Here is a 17,778-nt window from a genome sequence, read left to right on the forward strand (position 1 = left end):
ACGTGCCTATAATAGATACAAAATTATTGGTTTATCAGTAGTGAGAAATGAGTAATCTACTTTTTATCATCTATAGTCAGAGTTGAAATCTGAGCGAATGGTTGTTAAAAGCAGAGGCATATATTGGTCATGTTCAAGTCCAATTCAGAGGGTGTAGAGGCACAATATTTATCTGGACTAACTTACTAATTCAGTGCGAGAGTTCAGTTCCTGTTTTCTATTGTCTTTTAGTTTTAAGTAAAAAAAATCATGGAGCAAGAGCACAATTTTTTGTGAACTTTTTAAGGCATAGAAGACCATGGGAGCCAGAAGATGGAAGCCAAATTATGGTGTCCTGGACCAGGCGATACTTACCATGTCGACTCCCGGCCAGGTGGGCCGAGCAGAGAACCCCCTTTGTCGGTTCTGTCCTGGGCCACTTCAGGTGGCCCATGACGCATACAAGGCAGATTCCACAAGACTTGGCATACAAGACGAGGGCTCCTCTCCAGTGACTTAGCCGACTAGGACCCTTATTATCCTAGGCCTCTCGTACATTGTATAAACTAAGGCTAGGCTAGTCGATAGATAATTAGAATCTTACACGATAATTTCATGGTAGACACCAGTACTCTGTACTATACCCCAATACAATAAACAAAAGCATGACGTAGGGTATTATCCCTCTGAGAGAGCCCGAATCTGAGTAAAATCATGTGTCATTGTTACCATCGATCCAAGATGTCTAACTTCGGATCCATACCTCGAGATATGTCGGATTTGGCTCCGTTAGTGGCGACCCATACAGGTCCAACCGTTCATATTGTGTGGAATTGCTGTAGCTACAACCCCTCTAAATTTTAGTGTTATCCAACGGTTCATATTTCGGGGCGGCCCGAGAAGTTCAACAATTTCCAATCCGTTTTCTGCACGAAAACGAATCTGACCCGAGTTCATCTTGTTTCATGAACTGGTTATCGGGCGTCTCGAACACGTGCCTACAATTTTTGAGCATTTTTCTGAGGTGATCTTCATCGTCGCGTCAGTGTCACACGGTCTGACCTCGTTACTCCACGGATGCCGACCTGTGCCAGCTATGCTGTTGTTGTGCCGAGCCAACGTCAAACATGTCGCATCATCACCTCGGTTAGTCGACCAAGAGTTCGGCATCGCCAAGACTAAGTCGTCGCCCCACGGACCGCGCGGGTCGGGCGCGCCGACATCACCATGCCATCACATTGTCAAGCTGACGTCGACCTCGTCATGAATTCCGACCTGCGTCGGCATCAACACCGTCACTTCATCAAGCCGACGTCTATCACTCCGACCTGCTCCATCACATCAGCTGGCCCAGGGCCAGCGGCATCACCTCGCCCGACCTGCACTATACTCCCTCCGTCCGGAAATACTTGTCATCAAGATGGATAAAAAGGGATGTATCTAGACATATTTTAGTTCTAGATACATCCCCTTTTATCCATTTTGACGAGAAGTATTTCCGGACGGAGGGAGTACATGATAATTTATGCTGCTGGCCTATTGGAGTAGCCAGGGATTCAGTAACTTCTTCGATGAGTCCACATAGCCAACAAACTCATAAATTGTTAACTAAACACGATAATTCATTCAGAGTGCTTATTTTGGTTCAAATCTAGGCCAAACAACAATGCGGATGTGGTAATTTCGTAAATCTTAGAGCTCCACAACTCCAATCTTCGATAGGCGGTGTGTGAATTTTTTCATGTGTTGGTGGTGGTGTGTACGTCTATGTTGTACTCAGTGTTTCTGGAATTTAAAGTCTCTTGAGTTTTAAGTGAACTTCTCCATTTGATTGCCACATGAATCAAGTGTTTTACGAGGAAATCATTTTAATAACAGAAGGAGATTTGAACCGTCAGCAAAATATATACCACTCAACAAGCTTGTTTACATACATAGAGACAGAGGACTTGTAATGTAGGTACGGCCTCGAGAGTGCAGCTTGCGACCTTTAGATTGTTCTTCCTAAAATGACGGGTCTAAAGAGTAAAATTGCGTTTGTGGAGATCATGTGAAAGATCACAAACTTTGTTTTACAAAAATCAAAAGTTGTCCCATCAAAACCTGTAAATTTACATGTTTATATGCATCGGTTCTTAGCAGCAACCTATGGAGTCGTTGTTTCCAATCTATCTTAGAAACAACAAAAACGATAAGGGTCTTTTTAGGTTGCAGGAATTAATTTGAAAATGTAAGATTGAGATGCCACATACCGTGAAATCCTACAGGATTTCAAAACAATGAAATTATTAAATATGCGCATTTAGAAGGTGAACATGAAAAAAAATGGAGAAATAATGAGAGTGTTAAGAGGGATAGAGTGGGAGTGCATTGGACTTCTTAAAGAAATTTTAAAATAAGGTTTGACCTCATGTCGAGATTCCTATGAAATGGGTGGGCATAGGAAAGGATTCCATGAGAATTTGATAACCGAATCCTATGATACAAATGACTACTTTAGGATTCAAAAACTCTGCAAAAAGTCCTAGAATCCAAATAGGCTCTAAAAACTAGAGAAACGGTGCACGACCCGAATTTAGGGCATGTACAATGATGTCCTGATAGCTATCTGTAAGAGTTGCCACTAAAAAATTCCGTGATGTGGAGGAAAGAGAGAAAAAAAATGTTTATAGATGTTCAGACGATTTGTAGGATTTTTACAGACAGCTTATAGATGGTGATTTTATATGGAGATTTTGAGACTCTAAATGTTGTTTGTGATTTCTCTCTCGCAAGTAGGTTTATTTCTTTCGCGGGATCTCTCTCGCAAGTAGTTACTTGCTAAACTAGATTCTGTACAGATTGTTCATATCATTGTCCGCACATGATTTGGAGGATTTTATGGACAGATACCATATGTACTATCGTACATGTCGTTGTAGATACATTTAACGGTATCCGAGTACTTAACAACTCTTGGTATATCATTGTCCGCAATTGTATGTGGGAGTACATAGGCATCAGCTCGGCATCTTGGAGCATGTGGTGGTCTCTCTCGTAGATACTACATTTAACGGTCAAGAGGCAAACAGAGGCAGAGGTTGCATGTAGACCGTATGCGGTTGCAGCGGTGCATGTGGGAACAGTGACCGTGCATGTGACGGTGCAGTGCGTGGGACGAGCGGGACAGGATCGGGTGCCACCCCCGAACGATTCGGCGGGCCCCTGTACCGGATCCTAGGCGTGGGGCCGTACGAGGTGTGCCACGCAAGGCCGCCGTGGCCTGCGGGCCACCCACCAACCCAGAGGGGGGGTGGGTGCGGGCGTGGGCCCCGCCACGTTGCGGACAATGCCGACAAGGCCCGGGCCGGGCCCGCCACCACGTGGCCCTCTCCCTGACGCCACCCACGACGACCGTTGGTAGTTGCAGGCAGGGCACTCTCACTCTCGGCCGTGTCCTCGACGACAACAACGGCCGGTCTACCGACTGCCGCCCGTCGACCTATCTGCGCCCGCCCTCTGTGCTGCTGGTGTAGCGTGAGCCAGCCCGAAATGCTGCCACGAGAGCTAATTGCTACGGTTTGGTGTGGATCGTCTACCGTGATCTTGTGTACGAGTAGCAGTGTTTTCCCTGTACATGATCGGTCGCCTCTGGATTCGGGACCATGTACGTACGTATATAGGTGCGGTGTAGCCTCACCGTTCACGTACTCGTTGCAACAGTGGCGCGGCGACAGAATCCGAATCTCTCGATCGGGCCGTAGATTCTCGGTTTGTTGGCTTGCGCCCCGCCTCGCCGTTCCTTCACGGGCGTGTCTCGGTCACCACGCTCCGGCGAGGCTCTACTGCACCAGAGAGAGAGAGAGAGAGAGAGAGAGAGAGAGAGTCTAGTCGAGTCTAGACCAGGAAGGAGGGACGGCCGGAACGTGGCTAGATTGGCTGAAACGACAACCGCGGCTGGCCAAACGACCACATGCATTATGCATGGCGCCGCACGGCATCCATGCATGCATGTGCGCTTTATTTGGCGCGGATCGCGGGAGCAGTGGCGCGCTACGACAAAGGCGCCGCGCGGCAATGGCGAGCGCGAGCGTGCGTACCCTGCCCTGGCTACAACATACGGATATCGTATCGAGCAGGACCGGGCTAGCTAGCTAGCTAGCTGCTCGTGCGGCCGGCGCGCTCCAGCTGGAAATCAATCAGTCCAAGGATCTGGATCTGATATATGGGTCTGATTTGTACGTGACCGGAGGAGGATCGATATGTGTTGTGTGTATCTTCTTCCTCGTCGTTGCTGTCCGTCCGGCTGCACATGCATCCATGCGAGCCCAGGGAACGTGCTTTCAGCCTCCGTGGTGATGGCGGTGTGTGCACATTCGTCCACCGCCCGCCGTAGTGCAGTAGAGAACAGAAGATCCACCTTGCGATATCTCGAGCACAGAGATGAATCCACGCCCGCCACGGTGCAGCTGGGACGAAGCTTCATGCATGTGTTAAACTTGTGGTTTGGTGGAAACTGGCTCAACGCATCTGGTGCGTGGCCTATCAACATACAGTTGTGGTACAATACAGATACAAATATAGTTGTGATACAATATACAGTCTAACACCCTCCCTCAATCTTAACTGTGGCCTGAGGTATTCAATAAGTTAAGATTGCGTCTACAACCTATGAACAAAGGAAGAGACAACGGTTTGGTGAAGATATCAGCAAGTTGATCCTTGGAGGAGATGAACTTGATCTGCAGGAACTTCTGTGCAACACGTTCTCTTATAAAATGATAATCAACTTCGATGTGTTTCGTTCGGGCATGAAATACCGGATTTGATGAGAGGTATGTGGCACCGATGTTGTCGCACCAAAGGACAGGGGGCTGACTGTGAGAGATCTTCAATTCTCGAAGAAGGGACTGGACCCAAATAAGCTCAGCAGTGGCATCAGCAACCACCTTGTACTCAGCTTCGGTGCTACTTCGAAAAACTGTAGCCTGTTTCCGAGCACTCCAGGCAATCAGACTAGGACCAAAGAACACGGCATATCCCCCCGTGGATCGTCTGTCATCTGGGTTACCAGCCCAGTCCGCATCACTGAAGGCCGAGAGCGCACTAGAAGGCGCCGGCTTGAGATGAAGTCCATAAGAGGCAGTGAAGCGAACGTAACGCAGAATACATTTGACGGCAGTCAAGTGAGGTTCTCGAGGAGTATGAAGATACTGGCAGACACGGTTAACTGCATAGGAAATATCAGGCCGTGTGATGGTGAGGTACTGAAGAGCTCCAACAAGGCTTCGGTACTCGGTAGCATCATCAGCAGAGAGGGGATTCCCATCAGAAGCAGAAATAGGCACAGTGGAGGACATGGGAGTAGTGACAACTTTGCACTCCAACATGCCAGCACGCCGCAGGAGATCCTGAGAGTACTTCTGCTGAGAAAGAGCAAGACCACATGTGGATATGTGACCTCCAGACCAAGAAAGTAATGAAGTTTGCCCAGATCCTTGACAGCAAAATCAGAACTGAGAGCCAGAACCAAACGATCAGTCGCCGCAGCAGAGGAGCTAACAAGGATGATATCATCAACATAGACCAGAATGTACATGGTGACTTCCGGTCGTTGAAGAATAAACAGTGAAGTATCCGCAGTGGAGGGCACAAACCCATGAGCACGAAGCGCAGATCCCAGCCGAGCATGCCAAGCGCGAGGATCCTGTTTGAGACCATAGAGTGCTTTCACCAAGCGACAAAGATGCTGAGGACGATCAGGGTCAACAAACCCAGGGGCTGACGCATGTAGACCTCCTCCTGAAGAACACCATGAAGAAATGCATTCTGAACATCCAATTGACGAAGAGACCAACCTCGGGTGACAGCGAGTGACAGGAGCAGTCGAATGGTGGTTGGCTTAACAACAGGACTGAAGGTATCCTCGTAGTCAAGACCATACCGTTGCTTGAAGCCCTTAGCAACCAGCCGAGCCTTGTACCGCTCAATAGAACCATCGGCGTGTCGTTTGACCTTGAAGACCCATTTGGAGTCAATGACGTTGATACCTGGACGGGGAGAGACCAGCTGCCAGGTGCCATTTTGACGAAGAGCCTGAATCTCGAGGTCCATAGCAGCACGCCAGTGAGGAATACTCATCGCTGCTTGATAGTGTCGAGGTTCCGCAGTAGGATCTGACTGCGCTTGAGCCAAGCAGGCAGCAATCCATGCAACAGTGCCATCAGTGTACTTCTTGGGCCGGTGAATACCACTCCGGCTATGTGTATGCGGTCGAAAAACCACAGGAGCTGGAGGCGGGCCCGCCGCTACCTCGTCAGGAGAGGCAGGCGACAGTGCAGGAGACGGGCTCCTGAGCGGCGATGCCACATGCGGGGCAGGCGCGGGCGAGTCCAGCCCAGTCGAGGAAGCTGACGCGGGCGAGGCGGGCTCAGGTGAGGCCGGTCCAGGTGAGGCAGGCGGGGGCGACGCGGGCGATGGAGACCGCTCAAGCGAGGCTGGTCCACTGCCAGCCGGCCGCGCGGGTGACGAAGCGGCTGGGCCAGGTGGGGCCGAGGAGGAGGCCTTGGGGCGCTCGCCTGCTGCATGTCCCATGCAGCGATCGACGACGCAGTCATCAGAAGCAGGTGCGGGCGACGCCAGTTCGTCAAGTAGCTCGAGACGAGCACCACGTCCGGTACCTGCACCGTGATTAGGCAATAACACAGGTGAATATGTAACATCCTCAAGTTGATCAGGCGAAATAAAGGAGCTATGAGTGGATGATGACAACGATGAGGAAGATGGCAGATTCGAAAAAGGAAACAGATTTTCGTCAAATACGACATCACGAGAAATATAGACTCTATTTGTTGGAACATGGAGACATTTGTAGCCTTTGTGAAGAGCACTATACCCAAGGAAGACGCACTTTTTGGAGCGAAACTCAAGCTTGCGGCTGTTATAGGGCCGAAGGTGCGGCCAACAAGCGCAGCCAAAAACCTTGAGAAAAGTGTAGTCAGGGAGTTCATTAAATAGCAGTTCAAGCAGTGTCTTCATTTTTAATACTCGAGTAGGAGTTCGATTGATCAAGAAACAAACAGTGGTAAAAGCATCGCTCCAAAACCGAAAGGGCACGGAGGCATGAGCAAGAAGTGTAAGATCAGCTTCAACGATGTGACGGTGCTTGCGCTCAACAGCACCGTTCTGCTGATGTGTATGTGGGCATGAAACACGATGAGATATCCCAAGCTTGTTAAAGAAAGAATTGAGGTTGCGGTATTCGCCCCCCCAATCCGACTGAACATGAATGATCTTATGCTTGAGGAGTCTCTCAACATGCAATTGAAATTGTAAGAACACATGAAACACATCAGCTTTGCTTTTTAGGAGATAAAGCCACGTAAAGCGGCTGTAGGCATCAATGAAGCTGACATAATATTTATGACCACTGACAGAGGTTTGGGCAGGGCCCTATACATCCAAAGACACAAGCTCTAGTGGAGTAGTAACAACTCGAGATGAAGACACAAACTGTAACTGATGACTCTTTCCCTGTTGACAAGCATCACAAACTGCTAAAGTTTTATTACTAGATGACGTAGGGAGCTCATGTCTATGCAAAACATGGCTAACTATGGGAGATGCAGGATGCCCAAGCCAGGCATGCCAATGAGACACCGACGTGCGAACAGCGCTGAAGACCTCCAGAAGGGACGGCGCCTCCAACGCGTACAGACCCTGATGGATGCGACCTCTAAGCAGAACCTCCCGTGTGGCTCGATCCTTAACCAAGAGATGAAACGGGTGAAATTCACAAAACACATCATTGTCATAAGTAAACTTACGAACAGATAGTAATGGACGAGTGACAAGTGGGACACGAAGGACATTACGAAGGCGAAGGCGACGAGAGGAACTAGACAGAAGGGAGGCCTGACCAACATGAGTAATGGGCATACCTGAACCATCAGCGGTGCGGACCTTGTCACGGCCGCGGTAAGGCTCCAGCGCCTGGAGGCGAGAAGCCTCATTGGTCAGGTGCTCCGTGGCACCCGTGTCAAGGTACCAGGCGGGATCGATCGAAAACGACGGCGTGTACCCGCCTGCGCCAGGGTGGGTACCGCCAGGGTGACCGGTGGAACTCTGTTCGGCGATGGCAGCTTGCTTCTCGTTGCCGCGCCCGTCGTTGCCGATGCCAAGGAAATCCCGCTTGAAGCGACGGTGGCGGCGAGAGGCATAGTGCCCGTGGATGCCACATAGTTGGCAATCGACGGTGGGGCGGCCGCGGCGATCGGTGGTCACAGGAGGGCCACGGGACGGCGGTGATGGAGGGGGCTGGCGGCCACCACCTCCCATGGGTGGGCCAGTAGAAGGACGAGGTGGACGATGGCCACCAGCACCACGGTAGGCTGCATGGGCCTGAGGGTCATTCAGCTGCATCTCAGCATGGCGGGCATCAACACGTTGCTCGATGGAGAGGAGGCGCGCATACAAGTCCCTGGGAGACAGGGGCGTCTCACGACCCCGCAGCGCCTCAACCAGATTGTCGTAGTCCTGATCGAGGCCCCGAAGAACAAAGTCAGTGAACTCCGTATCACGAAGCGGCTCCCCGATAGCGGACAGGGTGTCGGCGATTGTCTTGATCTTGTTGAAGTAGACGTGCGCGGAGGAGTCGAGCTTCTTGCACTCGACAAGTTGTTGATGAAGAGCCGACGCGCGAGCCGAGGAGTGGGCTGAGAAGCTGTCCGCCATTGTCACCCATACATCAAGGGACGTGGCGGTGAACACCACCAGCCCAGCAACTCCTTCCGTCAGGGAGGACTGGAGCGCGGACAGGATAGCCTGGTCCTGTGCGACCCAGGCGCGGTACGCCGGGTTTTCGGTCGAGACCCGGGCGCCGGTGGCCGTGACCGCGGGGATGAGGCGGGGCGGACACGGGTGGCTCCCGTCGACGTAGCCTTCGAGATGGCGGCTGCGAAGGAGCGGTAGGATCTGCGCCCGCCAATACAGGTAATTATCCTGTGTGAGGCGCACCGTGATGAGGTGCGTGAGCTGATAGGGACCATTGGCCGGGCCATCGGCGACCGGGGATCCAGCAGGGGTGACGGCATCAGCCACGGTGGAGATGATGGGTGCCTCGGACATGACGGGGTAGGGGCCGAGGAACGATGAGGCCGGGGGCGCCGATGGGGCCGAGGGCGGCACCGTGCTGGACGGCACCAGCGGCGCCGACGCGTAGGACGACAGCGGAGGGAGGAACCCTGGAGCGAACTGCGATGAGCCGAGGTACAGAGGGCGCGAGGTAGTGGACGTAGCCATCTGGCTCGTGGTGCTGGCGGCGAGGATCGCCGCAAGCTGGGCGGGATGAAGGGCGCCGCCGCGGGTGATGTGGCGGAGGCGGGCAGGGCAGCGGAAAAGGCCGAGGAAGCGCCAGAAGAACTCATGGTGATGGCGATCTTGGCGGCGGCGCGGCAACCTAGGAGGGAGCGGCGGCGGCCAAGGACAGGAGGCGGCGGCTAGGGTTGGGAAAACCTAGTCTGATACCATGTTAAACTTGTGGTTTGGTGGAAACTGGTTCAACGCATCTGGTGCGTGGCCTATCAATATATATAGGGTACCAAGGGGTACAATACAGATACAAATACAATTGTGGTATAATATACAGTCTAACAGCATGTGTAATAACCCTAATAGCGACCGCACGGGTTTCATCCCCTATCGAGAAGCTGCTCCCACATCCACGACGACGGTCGGTCGCCGTCGCGGTCACAGCTAGCAGTCCAGGGCTCCAGGCCCTGACCGATCCCATAAGTCATGTACTGTCCGGCGACCCGGCCACGCACGCCGGGGACAAGAGAGGAGTCCAGGTCCAAGCCCTGACTCGGCCACGGGCGTCTCGCCGATCACACGCATGCCGGCCACCAGATAGCATCTAAGAGCATGTGCAGTCGCACTTGACTAAGGGCATCTTTTTGCGCAAAAAATAAAATAAAAGGAGGCATCTTCAACGTCGACCCTCAAACTGTCTGCAAACGTCTGGATCACGCAGACATATTTTGTCATTCAACACGGTCCTCTCAGTCCGTATGTCCAGCCATGGTTGAATGCATCTGCGACGATGTCTGATCTCTACTGCACTACAATCGGATAGCTCGACGGTGTAAATCCAAGGTCTGGCCTTCCTTGTTTTCTTCTTGGAGGCGTCGTTTTTGGAGAATCTCGTTTGTAGTACTAGTGTTGTCTTCGGTGGTGGTTAGAGTGCTACTGTTGCGAGTGTCAACACCGTGACGGGGTCTTTGTTTTCTTTCTTCTCTTTTTTATTTTTTTCTTGGCTGTGTGCATCCCTGATGTCTTTGGACAGCTTGTTGGTGCAGAGACTGGGTGTATTTGGTATCATCGTGATATTAATATATTCCCTGATGTCCTTGGCATTTTTTCTGCTGCGAGACAGCGATGATGAGCATCGGTCCTCGCGAATCAAGGAGATGCGAATGACTTCACGAAAAAGGTCCTCCTCCTAGTTGGCGGGTAGACGCGGATCTGCACGACCATCTACCTCGCGTGATCCCACGCCTCTGACTCGAGGAGCAGCGGGCACACACTCAGAGGTGCTGGCACAAGCCCCCTGTGCAGTCCGCGAGGAGCAGGGACTGGAGGTGTGGGGCGGCATTGCTCGCACTGCCACCTCATTGGGGAGGTAGCGGAGCAAACCGGTCTAATGCGGAGGTTGAGCTGCTCCTCCGGGCCTCCGAGGAGGGCATGTAGCTCGGAGCTCTCTCCCCTCTCCATTTGTGGCTGGTGGAGGGTGTTGCGTAGGGCGAGCTTCTCGTCGTTCGGGGGTGTGAGATCGAATCCTCCTTGGCGAGCGCATCCCCGTCAATGGGGTCGACCTCGCTGCTGGAGCCGGCCATGGGTGCGTGAGGAGGGAACGGGTGGGGAGGGAAACGAAGTGAGCCGCCGAGTGTAAGGCTAACGCTCGTTCTGGGTGAGGATGAATTAGAAATCGAGATGGGGGTTTGGGCCAGTCCGACGTGACATATGCGTCCGGGCGTATCTAGACCTTTTCATATCCGCCCCACACATGACCTAAATTTAGGTGTGCTGGACAACCCGAACATTTGGCCTAGATTTAAAGAGCCCATTTGGATATGGCTTTGTTTTGTCCAGGTAGAGCGAGGCATGTCCACCCAAACAAATGAGGAGAGCACGGTGACGGTTGTAGATGCTCTAGCAACCAACAACCACCGCGCATACGCTCCGGTCGTCCAAGCTAGTCATATAATGTGCCAGGTAGCTTTCGGATCATCCACCGGCCGATTGCAATCTGGAACGTGTTAGGCCCCCGTTGGTCCACCTGTCGGCCGAGTCACGGTCCACACATCCGTATCACAACAGGGCCGGGCGGCCGGGCTGGGACGATCACAACATATCGACAAACAACCACCGGAGATTCATGCGTGTTTCTTAATCCAGAGCTCGATCCGTCGAGATCGCGTCGGTGCATGTCGTGACCCCGATGGCCTGCACGTACACCGCTGCAGCCTGCAGGCATGCACACACGTCTCGGACGCTGTGGCCGGCGGTGCATCAGTCTCCGGTGACGTCGCCCGGCCGTGACCGAGATGGATCGTCGCCGCCGTGCGTCAGGTGGCGTGGTCGGTAGCTAGCTGCCCAGGACCGACGGTGCGGTGGGTCAGTGGGTCGACCAGTGTCTGGAGACGCGCTAATGATGCGGTTTTTATATCGTTCTTTCGTAAGGTGATCGAGGATGCGGATAAATTAGTGCCGGCGAGATCGATCCCTTTTAATCTGCACGCGCACGCGACGCGGTGGATAAGAGAAAGGAAAGGCAAGTGAAATCATGCATGGCCTCTAATATAATAATGCTGTAGTTGTAGTAACTAATTTGTTATTCTTCTCACTAGCTACGTACTTAGGACATCTTCAAAACGAACCCGTGAACCGTCTACATACGTCCGGACAACACTATCCAAATTACAGAAGGCATCTAATACAGATTTTGTATTGGTCTGCACGATGGTCTGGACGTACTTTCTCCCGTAAACCGGAGGCAAACGTGGGAAGTTTTGTGGGATTTCAGCCAGGCTTCACGCCGCTCCTTCTTTGTCATCAACCCATGTCCTCCGACCGCGGCGCCAGTTATCATCCCGCTACTACTATAGTCATCATGCCCGGCAACTGTTCGGTTAATTGTCGGAGCTAAAAACAGTTTTCCCTTCTTTCTAGTAATGGATTCTGATTTGAAGTGCATATACAAGCACTATGTTGAGTATTCCGAGCAGCTCTAAAATTTGAGAACATGGGTGATCCTATCCAACTTTCAGCCAGAATCCTATCACATTTAAATAGTTTATTCAAATGCATCAACAAATTCGGCGTCGACCAACTCACAAACAACTGAAGGAAGATCTGATTGAGCATTAGTAGACGGTTAAAAAGGACAACAATGTTGGAATGTAATATTCGAACTTTTTAAAATTGAACTAGTGTTGCATGCGGCTATTTGAACGTCTGCCCTCTATGCGACCACGGTTGGATGACGGTCTCACACATCTGTATCCATCAACGAATGCGGGAGAAAATTTATGAATTGCCGTTGGAGATGCCCTTAGATTTCAATTGTGATTTTTTTGATAGGTGTCAATTATGATGGGCATCGTGCCACGTAGAAAAGTTCTGTTATTGTATGTTCGTGCTCGATCGCGAAAAAAGTCATCATCTACCCACCGATCACCTAAGTGCATGCAGCCGTCTCAGTTAATCCTCGTCATGCATGGTGAGTACCGGCTGAACCAAACTCTATGCATGGTAAGGACAAGTCGGTGGTGGAGGCAACGGAGCAAGCACTGTGCGCGTGGTAATTGACTGATCAGTGCAACTGACGTCCCGTCATTTTAGGTGTGACGACGACCGACCGACTCCTCCGCTAACCGTCGACACACACGTGTTGCGTACCCGGCGCAGGGCATCTACGCACGTATAGTACGAACCGTTCCACGCCCACCAGAAACACCTAACTTTTCCATAACCGGCCGGCAGTTACGGACCCAGGAACCATGACCACGACGTACTGAGCCGGATGGATAGATGGCTCGATCGACCAACCGTGTCTCTGACGTGCTGCTACGTGTCGATCCGGTGGCAGTTGGCAACGAGTAGTAAGTGTCGCCATACGTACGTACGTACGTACGTGGCGAACGGCCGTGGAGGCTGGAGCGGAGCGCCGGCCATTGGACCGGCCTGACACTTGGCGCCGGAGCGTTGGGCGGGACGGGCCTCGGTGGGACACGCGGCGCCGGAGCAACGGGCGTCGCTGTGGGTGCGTTTTGGCCGTTGGCCGTGGCCCTTGGCTGGGTGGCTAACGTGCGTATACGTACGTTGTACGTGCCGCCGCGCGCGCCCGTCGATTCGAATTCGAGCGAAGGTTAGCTCGATCGGTCCGCCGCGCGCTTGGTTTGGACTTGGCAACCGTCGTCTTCTTTCCGGCGACCGCACGCCATGGCATTTACTAGGCAGGTTTATTTGGTTGGTACGTGGTCGACGCGGCGGCAGGGCAGTGGCGCGGTCACACAGTGCCGGACTGTGCCGGTGATCCGCTGCCCTGCGGCACAGGCAGACGGCACCGGTAGCGGCGGGTGCAAGCGGGACCCCACCGACGCAACGCAACTACCACGACGTGGCCCGCCCAACGGCCCAACCAACCAACCAGCAGCAACGGCCGATGCGCTCCCGGGGCGGAGGAGGCGGCGGTTACGATGCCGTTTCTGGCCCAGACCGCGGCGCCACCACCCGCGGCACCCCTGACGCCGCGCGCCGCATCCGTCCCCGGCCTCGTCGGAGACGACACGGCACGCGCGCCCTTCAACCGCCTCGCCTCGGCCCCCCCTCTCTATCCTATCCTGCCTCGTTCACATGGTCGACGCCGGAGCCGGCCCCGCGAGCGCGGCACCGTGCGTGCGCCTGTCTGCCGTCGACGAGAGGGCGACCCGCTTGCTCCCTAGCTAGCTTCTGTACGCTCGTCCGTTCCTGCTCGCAGCGGCGGGCATGTGATCGATGCTGTGTATCTACGGGCGTACACTGCATAGCCTCTGTACCCCGATGCTGTAGGCTGTACGTGCACAGGTATTTGCACAGTGTTACTACTACTGCCACATGCATGACACGGATTGGCTGCATGCCTGTAAACGGCGCATGCTGCTCGAGCTCGACTAACCGGCCGGGGCGCGCCGATGATGGTACTACGTACACTGCGACCTGGTGCGTGCATGTTCGGTCCGTCCACTTCGCTGAGCCCTCGCACATGCGTGCAGTGTGTGTCCATGTTCCTCCACATGCGTGCAGTGCAGTGCAGAGGACCCGGGGCACGGAGAAGACTACCGCAGTCAATACGTACCAGCAGCTTGATGGAGAATTGATTGGTTAATTGACGTGCATTGAACCTAGCTCAATCAATCCGACTACACCCCTACGTGGACACGAGTGACACGGTCGACATAGTAAGCTATATATATATATCTGGATGGAGAGATACGCCTGACCCGCTGCAAGTAGCCGGCGCTTGTTCGAAAAGCGTGGACACACGCAGGAGACACGCACGGGCGCGCGCAATCAAATCTTCCATCTTTGAATTTGATCGACGGACATGGACTAGCTCCCTCGCGGCCGGCCTGCGGTTGGGGCTCCGCGATGGCGACGACAGCCTCGACAATGCGGATGCGCGGTCCATCTCGCCGGAGAGCCGACACGCGCACGCACGCACCGCCCGTCCTCCCTCCGCTTCGCCCTTCGCGTCCATGGCCGGCATGGGTCCACGGCGACGTTCGAGAGGGGATCGACAACAAACGATGCGGGTGCGCGGTCTCGTCGGCCGACAGAGGCATGCATGTATGCACGCGGCGCCCATCCTCGGGATGGAGCGCTCCGTGGGCGGCCCCCTGATGACGAGCTGTCGCCTAACGGCGGAGCACGGCGGGGTTGGTCGACTACACCGTCTCGACAGCGGGATCCGGGCCGATGGCGACGGGGCCGGCCGGGGCGATCCATGTGTCGGCGACGCGCGGCGCCGAGTCCATCGCCTCGTACGCGGTTCCGATGGCCCATGTCGGCTCACCTCGAACCCACCGCGTCACCGACCACCGCAGGATTTTAGGTGAGAAGATGGATGGGAAAAGTGGGAGCTTTACCGACGCTCTTTTTTAACGAGGAAAGCCGGCCATTGCTGTACGTACGTGGCACGAAAAAAGAGTGAGGGCGGCTGCGAATGAGTATCTCTGCACGTAATGGGCCATTGGCCAGCAAGGCTCTCACAAAGAGCATATGGGCCCATACTCGGCTTTTTCCTATCTTCCAGACACAGGTTTTTGGAAGGTTCTGTAATCTTCTCTGAAGCTTCCCTAAAAAAATGTAATCTTCTCTGAAGCGGGTTTTCCCTCTTTGTTTATTTTATTTTGGTGTTTTATTTTTATTTATTTCCCCCTCTTCCTGTTTCTAAAATTCATGTAATATTTTGAAATCTGAGAACATTTTTTAAAATTCAGAACATCTTTTAAGTCTAGAAAAAAATTCAAATTCACAACATTTTTGGAAATTTGAATATTTGGATTTAAAACCAGTTTTTGAATTTGTAAATATTTTTTAAAATTTCATAAACAAAATTCAAAGTTAGAAAAGAAATAAAAGTAAAAATAGAAAAACAAAACATGAACACCCCCGCCCCGCACATGGGCCGACCAAAAGGGCAGGGGGTGGGTGCATGTTTGCCCGTTATCCACCATGTACCACACGATATAGGAGGTAAGAAGGGTCTCAGAGGGGAGCGTCTATAGCACACGGCAAATATGTTTTTTTCCTTCAAAATTTTCAACAATTCTTGCAAACAAATGTGAACGATTTTCCTTAAATATATTTGAAAACTCGTGAATAAATATAGAAATTCGAAAAAAATTCTAAAAACAGAACAATTACTAAAAACGTGGCTTTTTTAAATTCAAACCTTACGTTTTGTAAAATATATATTGAACATTTTTAATGTATGCTGAACAATTTCTAATTTGAAATTGAACATTTTTGTGATATAGGCTGAACAATACTTAAATACATGTTCAACAATTTCTCAAATATATATTGAACATTTTTGTACTATGTGCTGAAAAAAATTTAAATTCACATTTAACATTTTGTGATATGCGTTGATCAACATTTAAATTTACATTGAACAGTTTTGTATAAATTTTTTTTGGAGTTCATATCTTTGTTCAGATGAGAGGAAAAATTTGAAAAGAGAACAAAGTAAAAAATATAATAAAAGAAACAAAAAGGGAAACAGAAAACAAAAAGAAACAAAAGCAGAAAAAAAAAATAGCGATGCATACCTGGGCTGGCCAACTCGGAGCGCCTTCAGCGAAGCCTCGACGTTTGGACGCTCACGAGCTTCAAATAGGATCCACCAGGGCGACTATATCTCGCTTCGCACGAGTGTTCATTCCGTCTCACTGAGGCCTTGTTTGGTAGAGGGGGGTTTCCAGCCCCAAAGGGGGTGGGGATTTGAGGGGATTCGGTGAATCCCTCTCTTCCACCCAATCCTCTCAAATCCCCCTGAATTCCAAATCCCCCTCTAGCCACAATCCTTTTTGTATAGAAGTGTTGTTTGATACGCAGGGTTTGCATATTGATTTACGATGGTGCAAGACATCCAAAAATCCAATCTTTACAAGCAAAACAACATCATAACAGAAAAACTTGCTACAGGTAGAATCCACATGTAAAACTAATCATGTTGCTACAGAAGTGTAGAAGCATTGTGGTGATCGTCAAGCTCGTGCTAGGTGACTCGCTCTGGCAGCCATTGTGGGAACACTTTATCATTGCCGACCAAACAATATCGTCCACTGCAAGACCGTGGACAAAGCCTCCGCCGTGCTTGCAAGTCAGGCACTATCCGTCGGGGAGCTCGGCAAGGCATGTACCACTAGCTAAATGTCCACCATTTGCACTGCAAAAATTCAAGATCATAGCAAGAGGTTAGTATTAATGCTGCCTTTCTCGGGTGAATGGCAAAAAGAATCGGTCGAGTATTTGCCGAGAAGATAGGAGATGGCTACTTACCAAATCTTAGTTGAGGATGTAACCTGAAAAAATAAACTAACAAGGGGGACTCCACAAAAATAATCACTATGACCATTATAAACCAGAGAACACATACAGCCACAATATGAAGGATCACTCAATAGCAGCAAGAGAATCATATGAGAACTACAATCTTATTGGCAAACAGTTAGACATTTCCACAGTAGTACTGCATCTTCATGTCTTCTCCAACAAAAGCAGTACAGAACAAGAAACAAACTGTGTAAGATCTTATCCGTTAATTGATTATGATTCAGGCAAAGGAAAACTCGGAACAGGCATGTAAGATGATACATAATCATTCAGACTAGAAACAAGCATCCACCTAATCAATCGAGTGACTGATGACGACTTGTACAATACAAGGTATAAAAAATGTTTATAAGCACGATTCCTCCAGACAAACATGTGCAACTGAACGAGCATCTGACCCTAATTATAAACATAAACGAATGCAAATAAAAATGAATATACACCAAACTTGGGATAATATATATTTTCTAAGCTTGGCAGAATATTGCCTATATAATATCTACAGAGAGACAATCACTTGCCCGGTCTGTTTGGAGTGTAACCTGTATTGGCTTAAGCTGGGTAATGGATGACTGCTCAGATGATAGCCTGCAAATAGAGACAAAATTAGTAAAGCGACACTCAAACAAGGAAAAAAAGGTATTGAACAAAAATAAGGCA

General features: G+C 51.2%; 1 protein-coding gene across 1 annotated transcript; it reads right to left on the reverse strand.

Moving 5' to 3' along the window:
* Positions 1-5,688: 5,688 nt before the first annotated feature.
* LOC147992841 (uncharacterized) lies at positions 5,689-9,258 on the reverse strand. The gene is made up of 2 exons (XM_087539154.1): positions 7,899-9,258; positions 5,689-6,638 (listed from the first exon to the last, which is right to left on the reverse strand). The coding sequence occupies exons 1-2, from the start codon at positions 9,256-9,258 to the stop codon at positions 5,689-5,691; spliced, it is 2,310 nt and encodes a 769-aa protein (XP_087395280.1).
* Positions 9,259-17,778: the final 8,520 nt, after the last annotated feature.

The sequence above is a fragment of the Triticum urartu genome, chromosome 1A, assembly GCF_056163025.1.
Source record: "Triticum urartu cultivar PI428250 chromosome 1A, HENAU_Tu73, whole genome shotgun sequence".
NCBI lineage: Eukaryota > Viridiplantae > Streptophyta > Magnoliopsida > Poales > Poaceae > Triticum > Triticum urartu.